At 44.0% G+C, this 19,601-nt stretch overlaps 1 protein-coding gene across 1 annotated transcript; it reads right to left on the reverse strand.

Moving 5' to 3' along the window:
- Window positions 1–4,906: 4,906 nt before the first annotated feature.
- LOC310758189 (E3 ubiquitin-protein ligase TRIM7-like) lies at window positions 4,907–19,031 on the reverse strand. The gene is given in 7 exon segments (XM_083604117.1): window positions 4,907–5,633; window positions 7,687–7,719; window positions 9,680–9,815; window positions 11,103–11,174; window positions 11,963–12,058; window positions 18,459–18,464; window positions 18,466–19,031. Coding segments are annotated over 7 exon segments (1,278 nt in total). The 5' UTR covers window positions 18,892–19,031; the 3' UTR covers window positions 4,907–5,124.
- Window positions 19,032–19,601: the final 570 nt, after the last annotated feature.

Here is a 19,601-nt window from a genome sequence, read left to right on the forward strand (position 1 = left end):
AATGAGAATGGGCAGAATTCCTTGCTTCTGATTTAAAGGGCCATGCCCCTAGGAGAGGCAGAGATAAGTGCTCTTGTTTGTTATTTTAGCTTCACCGCCAGCCTCGAACGCCACTGAATGAATAACTCAAACTCTGCCGACTCTTTCCAACTGCAGATCACAATGTTCAGCCCAAACTCCACTGCGATGCACATTCCCACGGGACAATTGGACCCTCGTCCGCAGCCACAGACCTGGGAAATTTTTAAGCTGCTCTTCAGGTCCAGTTTCTTCCCATTCCCCCCCCCATTGATCCCATCTCCAGTCTGTCCATCCTCTCAGAAAAATTAACATTAACCATGGAATTTTTAAAAACCATTTGGGGGGGGGAAGTGTTCTCTCTTTTTACTTGTGATATTTTATATCTTTATATACTGCTAAAGTATTATTGTTTGGTGGTTGATACATACCATATTTTTCTGTGTATAAGATGCCCCCATGTATAAGAAGACCCCTATTTTTTTGAGCCCAAAATGAAGAAATAAAAATATTTTAAACACCAAACAGAACAACTTTGATATTTTATTAAATATCTAGGCAATCACCAAAACCTGTGAGCTAATCCTTTTTGTAAAATAAATAAATAAAGTGCACTCCTATGTCTACTCAAGAGTAAGTTCAAAGGGACTTATCCCAGGACACAGGGCTATAGGCTTAATTTCCTATTTGCTCCACAGAGCTCAGAAGAGATTAGAAAGATGTGCTGTCTTCCTCTTCCGACTTGAGAATTGCCCTTTGGAAGACCATGATAAAAATGTTGAATGAAAACACCTCTCCCTATTTGTATGCCCTATCTGTTTGGCACTGGTTGCAATGCTTCCGTTGAAAACAGGGTGGGGAACTATTATAATTGGCATTCTTTTCATCCCCCCCCCCTTCCATTTGCCCACAACTGTCTCTGTGTTGAAACGTAGGGTGTCAATAGGGTACCTGCTCTCTCACTGACCTGGCAGATATGGCTCAGACTCACTTCTCTCCTGGTGGTGGGATTCCCACAAATAAAGGGATGGGCAGACTTCAGACTTGGGGGATTGGCTTTCATTTTTAATCCGAATGCTGAGATCCAGAAATGGATCCAGGTGCAAAATACGAGTTTATGCAGGGAAGGCCCTGAAATCAGCCCCTCACTCAAACTGGATCAACTCCTCCTGCAGACATTCATGGTCAACACAGGAAGGTCTGAAGAGAAGCTACAACATAGAGAGGAGCTTTGCAGGGAGGGCTTTGAAGCAAATCTCTGAAGGGACCCTTGTTAAGATTTCAAATTCTGAGCGCCCAGACTTGGGATGACAAGGCCCAGGTTCAAATCCCTTTTGACCATAAACTTTAATGTGTTTCCTTTTTTCTAAGTCTCTCAGCTCAGCCTCTTCTACCTCACAGGGTTTCTCTGAGGATAAAACAGGATATCGCCCTCCTAAAACCCCTGGAGGAAGTGTCATGGGGAATGGATGGGGCCATTATACTGCTGAGTTCGAAACAACATAGGAACAATGAGAAGGACAATCTTTAATAAAATCAAACATGTTAGCACATGAAACATATCCACAAATTCTTCCAGTTATAAAAAAAGGATAAGAAGAGGTGATGAGGAGAAGGCCTTAGATCAGACACTCCCAAACGCAGCCCTCCAGATGTTTTGGGACTACAACTCCCACCACCCTGACCACTAGTCCTATTAGCTAGGGATGATGGGAGTTGTGGTCCCAAAACATCTGGGGGGCCGAGTTTGGGGATGCCTGCCTTAGATAATATCTTGTGGAACTTTATGAAAAAATCTATAGAAATAATAGGGCTCGGGGAAAACTTTAAGAGAGGCATTGAGGCAGTATATTGAAACCAGAGAGCCAAACTGATCCTTAATATTGAAATAATGGAAGATTTAAAGATAAGTAAAGGGACCAGGCAAGGCTGTCCTCTTTCACCTTTAGTATTTATTGTGAACGCAATAAGGTAAGATCAAAATATAAAAAGTATAACAGTGGGAAAGGAATCACATAAGATGAAGGCCTTTGCAGATGATCTGATCCTAACTACCAAAAATCCAGAAGAGAGTGTACCAAAAATAATATAAAGAATTCTTTAATTAGGAAAAGTGACAGGATTTAAACTAAACAAGAATAAGACCAATATGTTAGCAAAAATACGTCAATGCAGGAAAAAGAAGAACTGCAGAAGATATCAGGATTAACAATAGTAAACAAAACTAAGTACATGGGAATTTGGCCGACGATTAAAAACAGTAACCTATTCAAGGATAACTATATAAAAATATGGAAATAATTCAAGAGAGATTTGGAAATTTGTAGTTAAGATGTAGTTAAGATAAGTTAAGATGATCAATGTGTGGCAGGATATCAGTTGTGAAAATGAAAGTGTTGCCTAAAATGATGTTCTTATTTCAAATGATACCAATCATTAGAGGGGTGGGATTTAAATCTTGGCAAAAAGATCTATCAAAATTTATTTGGCAGTATAAAAAACCAGTAATTACACATAAACTTTTAATAGATAAAAAAAATAGGGGTGGATTGGCATTACCTGATTTAAATTTGTACAGTGGTACCTTGGGTTAGCCCCATTAGCTAAAGTGATGCTTCAGGTTAAGAACAGTTTCAGATTAAGAACGGACCTCCTTAACGAATTAGGTACTAAACCCGAGGTACCACTGTAGAGGGGACACTACTACATGTGTGGTGGACATGTGACAAAATTGGAAGCTTTTGCGACATGGTATACGAAGAGCTAAAGAAAATGTTTAAAGAAAACTTTGTTAAGAAAACAGAAGCTTTTTTATTGGGGATATTAGATACGAATATAGCCAGAGAAAATAAGAAAATATTCCTTTATGCTACTACAGCTGCGAAAACATTAATTGCTAAATATTGGAAAAAAGAAATAACACCAACAAAAAAAGAATGGCAAGATAAATTATTTGATTATATAGAATTGGCTAGAATAACAGATGCAATTAGGGGGCAGCCCAAACAAAAATTTCAAAAAGAATGGGGAAAATACAGGGATTACCTTAAAAAGCAGTGCCCTCAAATAAAAAATAAAAACAGAAATAAAAAATGGGTAAAAACACACAAAAAAGGAGGAAACAGTTTATCAAAAATGAAAATGCAACTGTGCTGAGGATGAAGGAAGTCAACTGGAAGAAAATAATTGAAATATAAAAAGGTAAAGGTAAGGTAAGGGACCCCTGGATGGTTAAGTCCAGTCAAAGGCAAGTATGGGGTTGCGGCACTCATCTTCCTTTCAGGCCGGGAGAGCCAGCATTTGCCCACAGACAGCTTTCCGGGTCATGGGGCCAGCATGACTAAACCGCTTCTGGAGCAATAGTTTATTATTTGTATTGTATGAGTTTTTGTATGCTATGCTGATATTGCTTATTCTTTTCACTAGTATTCTTATCTTTTATCTTTTAATGTCTTTTTACCTTGTCTTTTACTACTTTTATGTTCAGTTGTATGAATGTGTGTGCCTGTGCTGCAAAATTTTACACACACACACACACACACACACACACACAGTGGTACCTCTGGTTAAGAACTTAATTCATTCTGGAGGTCTGTTCTTAACCTGAAACAGTTCTTAACCTGAAGCACCACTTTAGCTAATGGGGCCTCCTGCTGCCACCACACAATTTCTGTTCTCATCCTGAAGGAAAGTTCTTAACCCGAGGTACTATTTCTCAGTTAGCGGAGTCTGTAACCTGAAGCATCTGTAACCTGAGGTACCACTGTATAAACAAAAAAAGAAGAGGTGATCTCTAAAAATACAGATAAGTATCTGACTGTTCACTACAAAGCACCTTGGAGAATATAATTGTATACATGGGAATTTACGGGGGGGAAACCCACTCCCCAAAATCCTCTAGATTGTCACTGTTCTCTCCTCAGAACTTCTGACAGAGGCTCTTCACTGTTCAGAGGGGATTTTGTTACATCAAGGCCCAAAACCTGTGGGGGGTTATGTTTCTGGGGTCAGAATGCAAAAGCAATATTGGATAAGTCAGGAAGACCACCGAAAATGCGCCCCAAGCAACCATCCCTACGTGTCCGAAGCCAGAGATCTTGAGAGCTTTATGCAACCTTTGTAGAGGCCAGTAAGCAAGGTGGACTTAGAAACCATTTCTCCCACTGCCAAAGCGCCCCCCCCCCCAATTGCCTTCTGGGCTTTGGAGACTCTTGTGAGATCTCACACAGTCCCTTCCAAGAGGTTTTCCCATCTCTCACCCTCTTTCTATTTATTTATTAATTTGTTTAGACAAAGTGCTACAGGCTGCGATCACACAAGTAAGTTGTGCGTTCTGGACCGACTAGCAAACAGGTCTCTGATTTTGCTATATTGCCACATAAGCTTCCCTGAGTAGCAGCAAAAAAAAAAAGGGGAGGGGATTTTGGAACTTCCATTCATGGTTAGTGGAGGTTTTGGGGGAGGAAAGGGAATCTGAGAAAGGGATTGAGGCTGAGGAAGGTTTTAAGTGATGCCCGTGCATAATTCTGGTTTTATTCATAAAAGATGATGGTATTGTCTCTAGAAAACTCAAGTTGGAGGTTGGAGAGAGAACATCAAAACAGGAATATTGCGGGGGGGGATTGCTGTTGTTTCCTAAATTATTTTCTTGCTTCTTCCCCCCTTTGCACCACCTGCACTGACAGAAGTAGCCGATTCCCAAGGGAGAGCAGTGGCGTAGCGTGGGGGGTGCAGGGGGGGCCGGCCGCACCGGGCGCAACATCTGGGGGTTAGGGTTAGGGGGCGCAAATCCACAGGTTAGGGGGCGCAAATCCACGGGTTGGGGGCGCAAATTACTTGCCTTGCCCCGGGTGCTGACAACCCACGCTACGCCACTGAGGGAGAGAGAACAGGCAAGTTTGGGGACTGACAAGGGACCCAATCAATCAGTGTCATTCACAAAACTGGCCTGGGAAGGGAGAGTTGTATCATGATTGACACAAGGGATGGCCAATCACCATTCAGCAAATACGGTTTCTCCTGAAGTGCCTGTCAGCTCAGTCCTGAAGAGGAGACTGAATGTGCCATGATGACAATGAATATAGGCTTGTCTGTCTGCACCTTCAGTCAAGAGAGTCTCAGGTTCGCTTTCTCACTCACGTAAAAGTAGGGCTGGAGGGTCTCTCCTGAGAAGGGGGCTGCTGTATCTGCATGGAGAAGGGCTGCTGTATTAGCATCATAAAAGGACACCCGTCCCCCTTCACAGTTCAGGGTCACTCGGATCCTCTTGGGCTCCTCACTTGGAACAGGGTCCTCATGGGGGGAGGATAACTCGTACCCACCGCCCCACTTACCCAAACCCCAGATCCCTTCCCTAGTATCAAAACCTAAATCACCCTTCCTCTTCACAGACTTTCTGGCCACCCCCACCCCCCATTCCTCCTCTCTTCCCACAATGACCTCCCAGAAATGTCGGCCTGATGTGAAACCCTCACATCCCAGCACATCGCCATGTGTGTCAAATCTCTCAGGGTTGTTCGGCAGGCGTCTACACACTTCTCCATCTCTCACACTCTTTCGATCCTCAGACAGGATGAGGTAAGGATTTGCTGTGTCTGGATCCAAAGTTACGTTTTCTGTTGGGGCAGATGAGGAAAGAGAAGAGAAACAACGTCAATGGGTAAGCTGACTCTGTTTTAGGTACATGACAGAAATAGCATCCCCTCTGAAATGAACAGGGTCTCCATGGCTCTGCATTCAAGACAGGTTCTTAATGATTCTTGAAATATTTGCAGTTCTTTCAAGTGTTTGAAGTACTTAACACACATTCTCTACATAGAACCCTTGCAACTTCCCTGTAAGTTCCAAGGATGAAGAGTCTACCACCTTCTGAGGGACTCCCTTCCATGTTCTGCAGTGTGATGCAGGAGTCCCAGGCCGGCATTTGGGCCTATGGTTTGTTTTTTTTTATTTATAATATATTTATTAAAGTTTAGGAATTTATATAAAACAGAATAAACAGAACAATAAAAACAAAAACAATAACAATACATACAATCCAAAAAAGAAAAACACGCATACAAAACAGGTATAGTTTCCATCCCTTATATTCATAAAACTTACTTTCCCGACCTCCTCATACCTCCCCTTCCTGTATTCCATTCTCTAATTAAGTCAATTCAACAAATCCTTTCCCTAATTTCTATGTACTTTTTAACCTTTCTTTTCTTAATCACATAATCATTACAGCTTTTAACTCCTTAATTTCTGAATCAACATCGTTCTAGCCTTCAATAATTTTACAATGTTTCTTAAGATAGTCCTTAAATTTCTTCCAATCTTCTTCCACCATCTCTTTTCCCTGGTCTCGGATTCTGCCGGTCATTTCTGTTTGGGCCTATGGTTTGTTTCCCCCAGGAAAACTATGAGCAGTTAGCCAAGAACAAACTTAATTTTATCTTGCAGTTTGGTTAGAGCAATGCAGAAAAATGGCTTTCTTTTCCTATGAATTGTGTTAATCGTTAATGCATTCACACACACACACACACACACACACACACACACATTTGTCACCTTCAATGCAAAGACCCCATCCTGGCTCCCCAGACCTGATTTGGCTATATAATTCATCTTTTTCTTCACTGTTCCTCACATTTATGGAAAAGGTGGGCAGTGGAAGCATAATGAGAGGCCCATTTAAAAATTAGTCAGGCTGGTGGACATTAGGAAGAAGATCTGCTCTGCAGTCCTCCCTACCCCTGCCACGTTACGGAAAGTAATCAAGTGATTTCTTTTTAAAAACACACTTTTGCACTTTGGAAATTATGTGGGATATTGGATGTTGGCAGTGCTGCTATTAGTTTTTTGTTTTGTTAAATGTAATGGGTTTTTCTAGTTTATTGTATTGATTAGCTTTTATGTATTTTACTCAGTGTTTTCTAAAAGAATCCCAGAATATGATTTTAAAGGTAAATAAGAGTTTCCTTTATGCTGCCATTTTTACATCTTTTCCAGCTCTTATGATTCCCTTTCTGTGATGTCCAGAATCAGGCCAGACTGGACTTCTATCTTCCCATTGAGCCTTTTCCCCCAGTCTGTGGTGTAATTCTGCCCTGCTCTTTTAGGTTTACTCAAGTTTCTCTTGTTTTAGCAGAGAAGTCATGTCTCCCCTCCAATACAAAAGCTGAGGGAAGAGCCCCATCTTGCAGGGAATCCGGACCCCTGGAGTTCACACTCAGGCAGCCCCCAGCTCCCTCGACTGACACCAGAACCCATTCACCTTCTCGCCCCCAAAGGTTGTTGCAGCCATTTTCTGAGCTATTTGTGTTCATGCATTTCCCATTCTTACACCTTACTCTTACATAAACTCTCCTAAACGGGGTGTGGATCTGGTATGGTTCAAAGGGATATTTCCCCCTCATGTGCCGGGAGCATTTGGCTTCACACCACCCCTGTGTCTTATTGAGATTGGGCACAGAAAAGCCAGCCGTCCTGGGCTGGGGGCTTCCTAAGAGTCTGCAGGATCAGGCCAAGAGCCCCTCTAGCCCAGCATGCTGCTCTCACGGAACAGATGCCTCTGGGAAATAAGGGAAAATACGGCATGGACGGAAGAGGCGCAGTGGCCTGGTCTTTTGAGAAGCGGATCCCATCTCTCCCGAATTAGTGTCTCTGCTTGACCCGAAAATGTACCTTTTCGCAGCTGAAGTCCATATTCCACAGTGTCTGGGAGAGAAAAGGGAATAGAGATTTAGCATCACACCATCATTCAGACAACAAACCTGGAATGAACAATATGAGCTCATGAGATTGTAGCCAGGTGTTGTGGACTACAAGTCCCATCATCCCTTACCACTGGCCATGCCAGCTGGAGATTATGGGAGTTGCAGTTAAAACTATCTGAAATTCACCATACCAGCTATCCCTGCATAACCAGGACAGGGGTGATGTCAAGGTTCAGGCCTGCCCAAATCTTGGGAGGAGGAGCAGGACCCCCCAGAAGATCTCCCCATCAACAAGATCCAGACACCCCTGTTCGAGGACGGGAGGCCTCAATCCCAGTCCCCTCTGCTCCTGGCTGGCTTTTTGATGGCCCCCCTCCTTCCCTCCTTACATTAATCTCAGGGCCAAAGGAACAGGAGAAATGCCCAAAAATGAGGTGTGTGAAAGCACCCAAAGCCTGGCTGAGAGATGGGAAGAGGTCAAGGACAACTTTTTACAGACACTCACCACTTGAGGGAGGCTTACATTCCTGAAGATTGTGCATAAAGGCAAATCGTGCAAAGTCAGAACGACCCCCGGAATCACCCCTGCCATCAGAGATCTCAAAACGGTCCCTTGAGATCTTGCAGGAGCCTCTCAGAACCAAGTAAGGTCTTAAAAGTGATTTGCATGGTGGCCAAACCCTTCATGGCAAGAGCTTTCAAGCCCTTTACCTTGCTGACTGGAATCTGGGAGGTTCCCCCAAGATCTCGCAGGAGCTTCCAGAGCCCAGCAAGAAGGGTTTATCGTCCTCTTTCAATTGCATAAGAAAAATCAGTTGTGAGTCATCTACATAGCAAAGTGTGGCTTCTAGATATTGAAAGAGAATAAATAAATAAGCCTTCTATTTTCCAGGCATGGCTAATATTCCGTATGACCTGGAGCCTGTCATGAACACTTCTAAACATCCAGTACAAAGTACTTTCAGCCCTTCTTTAAGGTAAAGGTAAAGGGACCCCTGACCATTAGGTCCAGTCGTGGCCGACTCTGGGGTTGCAGTTCTCATCTCGCTTTATTGGCTGAGGGAGCCGGCGTACAGCAGTAAAGTAATGCTTTTCCCTGGCTTGGGCTTAGGATATTTCCTTTCCACCTTAAAAGGGAGCAGGCTTTGTGAGTCACAGAGTCTGCGTATTTCCTGTTCACAGGAAGTTTATGTTTTGTCTCTTGCTTTCGTTTCTCTCTCTGTGTCTGAGACACTGAAGCAGGCAGTCATGTTTTTTCTTTGTTCTGACCAACGCTGAATAAACTTGTAAATATGCTCTCCTGAGTGCGTCTTTCGCTGTGTGAACTCTGCTGATAGAGCGTGCAAGAGCTCTGGAATGTGGGAAACTATTTCTGGGGCTCGTGTCGCTAATTGCTGATACTGTATCTACGGGAGATCGATGGATCGTCCGGAGGCGACGTGGAGTCATGATAGGCTTTATCTCCCTGGCAGTATCCCAACAGTCATGTGGCCAGAATGACTAAGCCACTTCTGGCGAACCAGAGCAGCACACGGAAACACTGTTTACCTTCCCGCCGGAGCGGTTCCTATTTATCTACTTGCACTTTGACGTGCTTTCGAACTGCTAGGTTGGCAGGAGCAGGGACTGAGCAACGGGAGCTCACCCCATTGCGGGGATTTGAACCGCCAACCTTCTGATCAGCAAGCCCTAGGCTCTGTAGTTTAACCCACAGCGCCACCCGCGTCCCCTTCAGCCCTTCTTTACTACCTCTGAATTTCTTCATGACTCCCTTTACCATCCCCTTTCAATTGCCTAAGGAAAATCAGTTGTGAGTCATCTACATAGGAAAGTGTGATTCTAGATATTGAAAAGAATAAATAAATAAACATTCCATTTTCCTAGCACTGCTAATGAGCTGGAACCGTTCATGAACAATTTTAAATATCCAGTACAAAATATTTTCAACCCATCTTTACTACCTCTGAATTTCTTCATGATACCCTTCAGGAAGGGATTTATATCACAGAAGTCCCAGATCCTCCACTTCAGGGCAGGAGGAAAAGCCACAGGAAGATCCTCTAAGTTCTCCTTCTCCTGAGACCTGGGAGGAGAAGAACAAAGTCAAGCCACCATCCTTCCAATGCAAGGAGCTCTCTGACAAGGCAGGTGTCTCATCCTGATGATAAAGGCACCATGGATATATCATGAAGACTTGGGAGCAGGGTTCTTCCAATGGCAAAAAGGAGCATCTAGATGATGTGTGGATCTAGAAAGCATCTAAGAAGTTGAAGAAAAACCAAAATACAACTGCTTTTGAATTTTGAATGAAATATATGAATAGGAGATTGAAGATAAAGAAGCTGATATATACACATTTTTTTTGGAAGAAAACTGAACCATACTGGGCCTTATGCAGAGATTTTAGGATTACACCAGTTTTAGTGAAGCATTTCAAGTGATTAATGAGGAAAACAAAATAGACCTGGTATGTGCATTTCTGAAATATAAGGAAGTTCAGAATGCTTTAGAATGGCTTTTGCAATTAACATTATAAATGTATTTTAGCACAGTGGTTATATTTTTAAAATGGAGAAAATATTAGAAATTAAAGCAGTATTTTCTAAACATGCAAGATTTTCAAAATTCTTGAATTTTTGAACATGTTGTAGGTGTTTGGGGGAGAAGGCTCTCAGCGACTACTCTTCACGATGGCTGAGTCAAAGGCAGTGGTGCCTCTGAACTCCAGTTGCTGAAACCACCGAAGGGGAGTGTCCTCTGGGGCTCAGATCCTGCCCACTGGTTTCCCACTGGCATCTGGTTAGTCACTGTGAAAACAGGATGCTGGACTAGATGGGCCACTGGCCTGATCCAGCAGGGCCCTTTCTCACCTTCTTATGGCTGAGGAAGAACCTGCAGGAGCCTGACATACACTGAATATTTAAGGGTAAGTTATAGTGAAGATATTTACAAGCCCCTTTGGGGTGTCCCCCCTTTTTGTACCAATTGCAGAGTAAATGAATCCGTCACAGAGAAGGGCCTTCAGAGGTATGCAATGGGAACGGCTTCCTGTCTGTGATTGTAGCAACAAACTACCACAAAAATGTGTCTCTACTTTTGTCTGTGATTTTGTGAAATGGACGGTGGAGTCCTAAGCAATCTCCAGAAGGAGGAACTGGAGAGTGAGTTTCTCACTTGTTAAACAGGAACTTTCCCGATACAGTGGTACCTCGGGTTAAGTACTTAATTCGTTCTGGAGGTCCATCCTTAACCTGAAACTGTTCTTAACCTGAAGCACCACTTTAGCTAATGGGGCCTCCTGCTGCAGCTGCGCCACCAGAGCCCAATTTCTGTTCTCATCCTGAAGCAAAGTTCTTAACCTGAGGTACTATTTCTGAGTTTCTCCTGTTCTTCCAGAAACTGGTGCAGTCGCCTGAACTCAGCCACCATCTTTTCCCTCTCTGCACCTGTTTGTTTCTGCAGCAAAGAGATTGAAAGAAGAGAACAGTTGGGCCAATATCAGGCATCTAGTCTGCTCTTGAAGGATAAAGAGTCAAGTTATCCGAATTCCCTTGGAAGGCCACTTCTGACATATTCAGCAGAGAAAGAGCTTCGTAAAAACTTACAAGCCCACCCCCTCCTTTAAATGGTCTTTCAGGCTCTGTGGGAGATCAGACCATTCAAAAATAAACCTCTTTCTGTATTTCATATTTATTTTCCCAGATTTTGATTTTGTTTGCTTCTGCACCAGCAAAAAGAGAAGGAGGAGGAGAAAACCAGGCCAATATTAGGCATAATGCTGCAGGATGAAGAGACCAGTTATTAGAATTCACTTGGAAGGGCATGTCTGCCATTTTAGAGAGATCACTCCAGCAGGAAAAGAGTTTCGTAAAAATTTACAAGCCCACCCCCACCTTCAAATGGTCTTTCATGCCCTGTGTGTGATCAGACTGTTCAAAAATACTGTAAACCTCTTTCTGTATTCCATCTTCATTTTTTCCCAGATATTATACTACAGTATTACTTCCGGGTTGCGGATGGGATCCATTCCGGAGCTCCAGTCGGATCTCGAAGTTTCAGCAACTGGCGGTACCTGTTCTGCGCATGTGCGTGATAGACCGCTTCTGCGCATGCGCGCAGTGAAACCCAGAAAAATACTTCTGGGTTTGCCATGTTCGCATCCTGAAGTTTACATAACCAGAGGGTTGTGTAATGCGAGGTACTACTGCATAACATTTTTCACCTTAAATAAAAATAATGCTTACAAGCAGGTCTTGGCTTTCCTTTTCTGTGCCCGCTTTAAATTCCAGAATTTTCTCTCTCTCCTTCTTCACATTGTCTAGGCAGCTGCTTATCTGTCCCTGAAAAGAAAAGAAAATCAAACTTTGGTTGTTGTTTTTCTTTGTTGGAGTTTTAGTATTCATAATAACAGGAAAGTTGAATCATCTGCTTGCTCCCTGCCCCAAAGACTGTGGTCTTTGCCTTCGTCATCCAGGGAGCCTGTGGTGCAGTGGGTCAGTGGGTCTGGCTGTTAACCAGAAGGTTGGTGGTTCAAGCCCAACCAGGGATGGCTGTGGGCAGAATTCTTGCATTGTGAGTGTTTATGTACTGAAGTTCTCACCCTGGGCCAGCAGGGGGATACTGTAGATAGTTTTCACTCAGGTCCACGCCAGTTATTTTAGGCGGGAAACCCTGGGTGGTTGTTGTTTTTTTTTTTATTGGTTTTAATTCATTTTGCTACATCCAACATTAAAACAAGTGAAGAAATAAACATACATAACACATACATACAAAAAAGGAGTACATAAATAAAAGAAATAATAATAAAAAAACAAAAGAAAAAACATCACCTAACATAAAACACCAACTAACTAACTTACATTAACTAAATAACTAAATAACACACAACATTAATTGACTTCCCTTCATCTCGGTTTCAGAATATATTATATGATTTTTTATCTGCAGTTTCTTTTCCTCAAAAGACTCTTTACGTCACAAGTGTTACGTCACACCTACTGTGATTTTTAGATTTTTTACCTCTGTTTCCATGTATGTCATAAATTTATTCCATTCTTTATTAAACTTTATGTCTTTTTGATTTCTTATTTTCTGTGTCATTTTTGCCAGTTCTAAATAATCAAATAGTTTGGTTTGCCATTCGTTTATAGTTGGGATTTTTGATGTCTTCCAATTCTGCGCTATTAGAGTTCTGGCAGCCACTGTCGCATACTGAAAGAGTGTTTGCTCTTCCTTTTTGATTTCCTCCCCAATTATCCCCAGCAGAAAGGCTTTGGGTTTTTTTATAAAGGTATATTTGAGGATTTTTTTTAATTCATTGTAAATAGATTCCCAGAATTTTTTGATAGGCTCACACAACCACCACATATGATAGAAATCGCCCTCCTTGATCTTGCATGTCCAACATAATTTATCACCAGTTTTATATATTTTTTTCCAATTTTACGGGCGTTAACCCTGGGTTGTTGTTGCTACAATGTTGATAGCTGGCTGCCTATAAAAGCAGGCCGGCTGAGCTGTTTGCTGTTCAGTTTTCTGTTCCAGCTTACAAAATAAAGACCTGCTTTGGAGAAATCGCTGTGTCGTCTGCCATGTCTACCCACTATTTAACAGTGAGGGGTTGGACTAGATGGCCCTCAGGGTCCCTTCCAACTCCACCATTCTGTGTTTCTATCCCTGCCTCCTCCATTGCTCCTCCCTCCAGCCCTTTCCTAAGGGAGCTGCTACCAGAGAATGAACTGGGGGTGAGTTACTCCTGCAGGGAGGCATTGGGGGCACTCTACCACTCCACCGAAAGGAAAAAAAGAAATGTTTATTGAACAGAGTTTCCGAAGTTTACTGACAAGAGACTCTTTGTCTGCCGGAGGGGAGAATATATTAAAACATTTTCTTGCAAAACCCCCTTCTCTGTAGATATTTCTGTCGCGAATCCTCGCGGCGCTTTCAGCAGAAACGCTCAGAGTCCCAGGTTTTTCCCCGTGCAGTCTTTTTAATGTGAACTATATACAGGTATTTACAAAAACAGTCCATACAGAGTACCTGCTCCTTAAGGCAAACGAATACTCTCCTCCACAGCATCACCACACCACAGCACAACCACCAACACAACCACCACAGCAACTGTTGAACAGGCTTTCCTTCTTAAAACAGGTGATAGCCAATCACATTAATCACACTCCTGCTGAGTCACTGTGACCCAGCACTTCACAGGTTATTGCATCATCCTGTTGAAGCCTGCAGACTTAGTATCCTGCGAATCCCAACACTCCTCCTTAAGTCAAAGGCTTGAGACCTAATAATTCTCTTAAGTCTCGGAATTTAGGAGCATCCAAACATTTTGTATACAAATCCGCCACATTACATTTTGTGTTACAGTGCTGTACCTTTAACACATTTCTTTCCAAAGCATTTTTCACATTTCCGTATCTTATAGCTATATGTTTACTCTTGCTTTTAAAGTTCTGTTGGTTAGCAAGCTGTTGTGCAGCCATGTTGTCACTTAGCACAGTGATTGGCATTTCAGAAGGTATTCCAAGTTCTTTCGTTAGACAAGCAAACCACTCTATTTGTGACACACATTCGCTTATGGCTGAGTACTCTGCTTCACAAGTACTTGTGGCAACAAATGTTTGTTTCTGGGATTTCCACTGGACCAGGGCATTTCCAATATATATGGCATAGCCAGTAGTAGACTTTCCATTTTCTCTGTCCCCCCAGCTGGCATCAGCGTATGCATACACTTGCTGATCATATCCTGTATCCAGCACCAGTTTGTAATCTTTTGTGCCTTTCAGATACCTTAGGATTCTTTTAAGTGCTACCCAATCTCTCTGAGCCGGGTCTGCACTTCTTTGGCTTAACATGTGCACTGCCAATGTTATGTCGGGTCTTGTCCAACAACTTAAATATAACAGAGAACCCAACAGAGAATGAAATGCTGTTGCATTTTCACATTTTTGCCCTTCTGGTTCATTTTTGTACTGGGTAGTTATGGGAGTGTCAACCTCATTTGCCCTCTCCATTCCATATGTCTTCAGTAACTTTTCAATTTTTCCCTTCTGACTCAGAGAGTAGATGCCCTCTTCATTTCTCTGAACCTCTACTCCTAAGTAATTCTGAATCTCTCCCAAATACTTCAGTTTGTATTTGTTACCTAGGCTGTTTATAAACCAAGACACTTGCTTTTGTGCAGTTGTTATTAGACAGATATCATCAACATACAAAAGTAAATAACAAACACTTCCTTGCACCATTGCTGAATATAAACAGGAATCAGCCAGGCTTTGTTTGAATCCCATCTTTTTCAAAGTTGTGTCTATGCATTCATGCCATAGACGTGCACTTTGGTGTAAACCGTATAGTGCCCTTTGCAGCTTTAACACCATGCTGTCTTTTTCCAGCTCATAACCTGGTATTTGCTGTAAATACACCTCGGCGTCAATAGGAGCATTTAAATATGCTGAGGCAACATCAAAATGATTAACTTTTAACCCTCTGAGACTTGCCATTGCTAAAACTGACTTTACTGTTTCAGCCTTTGCTGTTGGGGCAAACACTTCATCATAATGTATCATTTTTCTTTGTGTAAAGCCCCTTGCCACCAACCTGGCTTTCCTCTGACAACTACCATCAGCCAGCTTTTTCACTTTAAAAACCCACTTACAGCTTATGGGCTTTTTACCTTCAGGCAATTCTGTAGGTACAAACACATTGTTGTTTAGCAGAGAGTTATACTCTGCCTGCATTGCCTTTAACCACGCCTCTTTCTCTAGAGTAGGTAACTCTTGCACTTCTTCAAAGTTTTCTGGCTCAGTTACACAAACCTGGTTTATGGTGGCTGGGAACCGATAACGGTCTGGAGGTTGACCTTTATTACTTCTTGTAGACCTCCTTGGTTCATTAATCTCACCCCCTGGGCTACCTTCAGGACTGCTTTTGGGGTGGATTGACTCTGTAGATCTACCTCCTCCTGTCCCTGTTGCACTTTCTTCTCTCCCCTGCTCCATGCTAGCAGCTGGAGAAAAATGCTCAACCTTTACCTCCTCCCTTTCAGTTTCTCTGGGAGAGCTGCCAATTCTTAGCTTTGTTTCAACTGCCTTATCAGGTACGCTCGGCAGTAAAACTTTTTCTGGCAGCAGGTTTGCATGTATCTTGGGCCAATTTCTTTGCTCATTAAAGCTGGCTGACCGACTATAACTCAAAAGATTTTTATCATCTTCAAACCTGTAGGCTTTCGTACCACTTTCATACCCAAGAAATAGCAACTGCTGTGCCCTTTTCCCACCTTTTCTTCGGTTTTTTACAGGTATGTCAACCCATGCCTTTGTCCCAAAGATTCTCAAATGTTGCAAACTGGGACTTTTGTTATAGAGAATTTTATAGGGTATGTCATCTAGTACCCTTGACCACAAGCGATTCCCAATATAATTCGCGGTCTTAATACTCTCAGCCCAGTACTTAATTGGAAGATTTGCATCTGCTAACAATGCTTTCATTTGTGTCTGCAAGACACCTCCCCTACGCTCTGCTACTCCGTTCTCCTGAGGCGTTGCCACATTGGTAAGCCTATGTTTAATCCCTTGGGAACGCAACCAGTTTCTTAGGGAGCTTGCCATAAACTCTCCTCCCCTGTCTGACTGAATAGAGCACACCTTTTCACCAAGTTGCCTTTCTACCCTTCTTACCCAGAACTTCAAAGTTTGGGCAACGTCAGACTTTTGCTTTAATGGATAGACCCAGCCAAATCTAGAATAGTCATCCACTAGGATCAAACAGTATTTGTTATGGGAGACACTTGGTGGAAAAGGACCAGTTACATCAGCATGAATCAACTCCAGTGGTTTTTTGGTTTCTCTTTGGCTTGCTCTTGCTACTGGGCAAGCCCTGCTTTTAACCTCCTTGCAGATATTACAGTCTAAGTAATTATCACAACTTTTAATGTTTTTCATCCCCCCACATAACTCCAATGTTTTGTTCAGAACCTTAAAGCTAGCATGAGCCAGACGCCTGTGCAGGAGATGAATACACATATCATGGGTTGGGACATTTTGCACATTTGCAACCCTAGATTCACACTGCAGTACATACATATTAGTTCTAAGGTTAGCATTTGCCAACACTGCCCCATTTTGCTTTATCTGGCACTGATCTCCCACAAAGTTTACTTCAAAGCCTGCTTTTGCCAAGTCAGGAATGCTCAGGAGATTGTTTTGCAAACTAGGCACACACAACACATTCCTGAATGTGTGTCCCAGTTGTGGGAACACAACCTCCCCCTCACAAACCACATTAGCTTTCTGGCCCGTAGCAAGACTTACATGTTTTTTGTTTGAAGCCCTAGCATCAGTTAGCAATCCTTTTCTTTTACAAAAGGTTTGAGAAGCTCCACTGTCCACAACCCACAGCTCTTCCTTTTCTTGACCATCTGCAGACACCCAAGCGGTAGACCCTCTCTGCTGCCTCCTGTGCTTCTGCTGTTTTTGTTGTTTTCTCGGGCAGTCCCGCAGCAGATGTCCACTGGACTTGCAGCAAAAACACCTTTTTACTTTGTTGACCACCGGCTGGTCTGCAGCAGCTCCTCCTGGCTGTTTCTCCGGCTCCCAACACCTCTGCTCTTCCCGGCTGTTGTTCCCTCTGGGATGCTCCAACAGCTGGGCTGAGGTCATCTTTCGCTCTGCACGCCTGTCCTCCTCTGCATACAACCGTCCGGTAACGTATTCCAGAGTCAGCTTATCAGTCTCTACCGACTCGAGGGAGTTGACCAGCATATCATAGCTGTCATCAAGGGAACTCAGGACTATAAAGACTTTGTCCTCTTCCCCCACAGGCCTCCCTCTTAAGGCTAGCTCCTGGAAACAGCCTGTTAGGAATTTTAGGTGGTTCACCAGGGAGTCCCCCGGTTTCTTCCGACACCGGTACATTCTCCTGGTCAGTGTTATCAGTGAGCCAGCTGTCTCTCGCACATGGACAGCCTTGAGCGCATTCCACGCCTCACTTGCCGTCACCTTATCAGCTACGTAGACTAGCTGGCTGTCGTCCACTCCAAGGATGATCGTAGCCAAAGCTTTCTCATCCTTTTCTAGCTGGGCCTCTGCTAGTGCCAGCTTTTCATCGTCGTCCTCATCTTCCTCAGGGGGCTGCGGTGGAGTTTCCACCACCTTCCACAGGCCCTCACGCTTGAGGAAGTGTTGCATGCGGACCGACCAGATGCTGTAGTTCGTGGCCGTGAGCTTCTCCAGCAACACGCCAGTTCTGGACTGCTCCATCCCTGCAGCTCACCTCCAGCACCCACGGCTAGATAACTGCCACCTGTACTCTTGCGCAGCGGAAGCGTGCTGGGCCCATAACCCTGTCGCGAATCCTCGCGGCGCTTTCAGCAGAAACGCTCAGAGTCCCAGGTTTTTCCCCGTGCAGTCTTTTTAATGTGAACTATATACAGGTATTTACAAAAACAGTCCATACAGAGTACCTGCTCCTTAAGGCAAACGAATACTCTCCTCCACAGCATCACCACACCACAGCACAACCACCAACACAACCACCACAGCAACTGTTGAACAGGCTTTCCTTCTTAAAACAGGTGATAGCCAATCACATTAATCACACTCCTGCTGAGTCACTGTGACCCAGCACTTCACAGGTTATTGCATCATCCTGTTGAAGCCTGCAGACTTAGTATCCTGCGAATCCCAACAATTTCAGCTTCATCAAACCCAAAGGAAATCTAGAGAGATTTCTTACCTTGTAACTCCTCGAAAGCCTCCTCCAGAAGAATCGCCTCGTGGCTTTTGTGCTCCTTGGATGCAATACACACGACGCAGATGGGGCTTTCGTCCTCCTTGCAAAAGAGCTTCAGGGGCTCCTGGTGCTTCTCGCAGACCCTCCCCTTTCCTTCGGCCCCCTTTTCCCCATGAAGACGGGGTTTCCCGGCTGTAAGTTTTTCCACAACATTTGCCAGCGGCCGATTGGGGATGAGGGTCCTGTGCTGAATGATTTCCCTGCACTGAGGGCAGGAAGCCTCTCCCTCGGATTCCCCCCAGCACTGGATCAGGCAGGATCGGCAGAAGTTGTGCCCGCACTCCGGGATGATCACCGGATCCCTGAAATACTCCAGGCAGATGGGGCAAGTGGCTTCCTCGGAGAGATCCTGCACGGGACCCCCAGAAGCAGCCATGGCTGCTGCCTCGCCCGGAAGAGAGAGATGCTTTCGTTTTCTCTCTTTTCCGTCTGCAAATGGGCGTGTTTCCTTTCCAGGAAATTCAGGTGCTATAGCTCGCGATCACTGCTGCCCGAAGAGTTGGGTTAAATGGGAGACAGAGTCTTCCCGCCATGGGAATTTATATTTTTTAAAAGGAAGGGTATAATTCCTGGCTGCCGATTTAAGGAGCCGTTTTCCAAGGAGAGGTGGAGGAAGCGAGTTTTTTTTTTAATGAGCTTCATGTCAGCCTCACTCATTCGAAAGACAGTGAATGAATTTGAATCTGAAGCCCCTCCCACCCTTTGTAGCAACCCATGCGTAAAAAGCAGGAAAGTCCAGCATGAACAGAATTTACACTGATTTCTAAACAGACAGGAGGGAAGTGCCGGTGGTGGGTGGGGTGGAATCCAGGATTCCTGAGTTCTCTGGAGGCCAAGAGGGAAGCTGGATATCTTTTCCAACATTTATTGCACGCGGGCACCCGGCTCCCTTTGCTTTAGGAATGAATGGCGCTTTCGCACGGGAGTATTGGGCGTGGGAGAATTCAGGGCCGACGGCTTACGTGGCTGGAGCTAAGGTCAACACGAGTGAAGGGTGCGACGTGGCACAAAGTCCCGGCCCCACGCCCTGCCCGATCCTGCCTCCAGGTCAAGTCACTAGTCCTCGGTGAGGATACCAAGCGGCGT

This window comes from Podarcis filfolensis (assembly GCF_964270895.1).
Source record: "Podarcis filfolensis genome assembly, chromosome: 2".
Classification (NCBI taxonomy): domain Eukaryota; kingdom Metazoa; phylum Chordata; class Lepidosauria; order Squamata; family Lacertidae; genus Podarcis; species Podarcis filfolensis.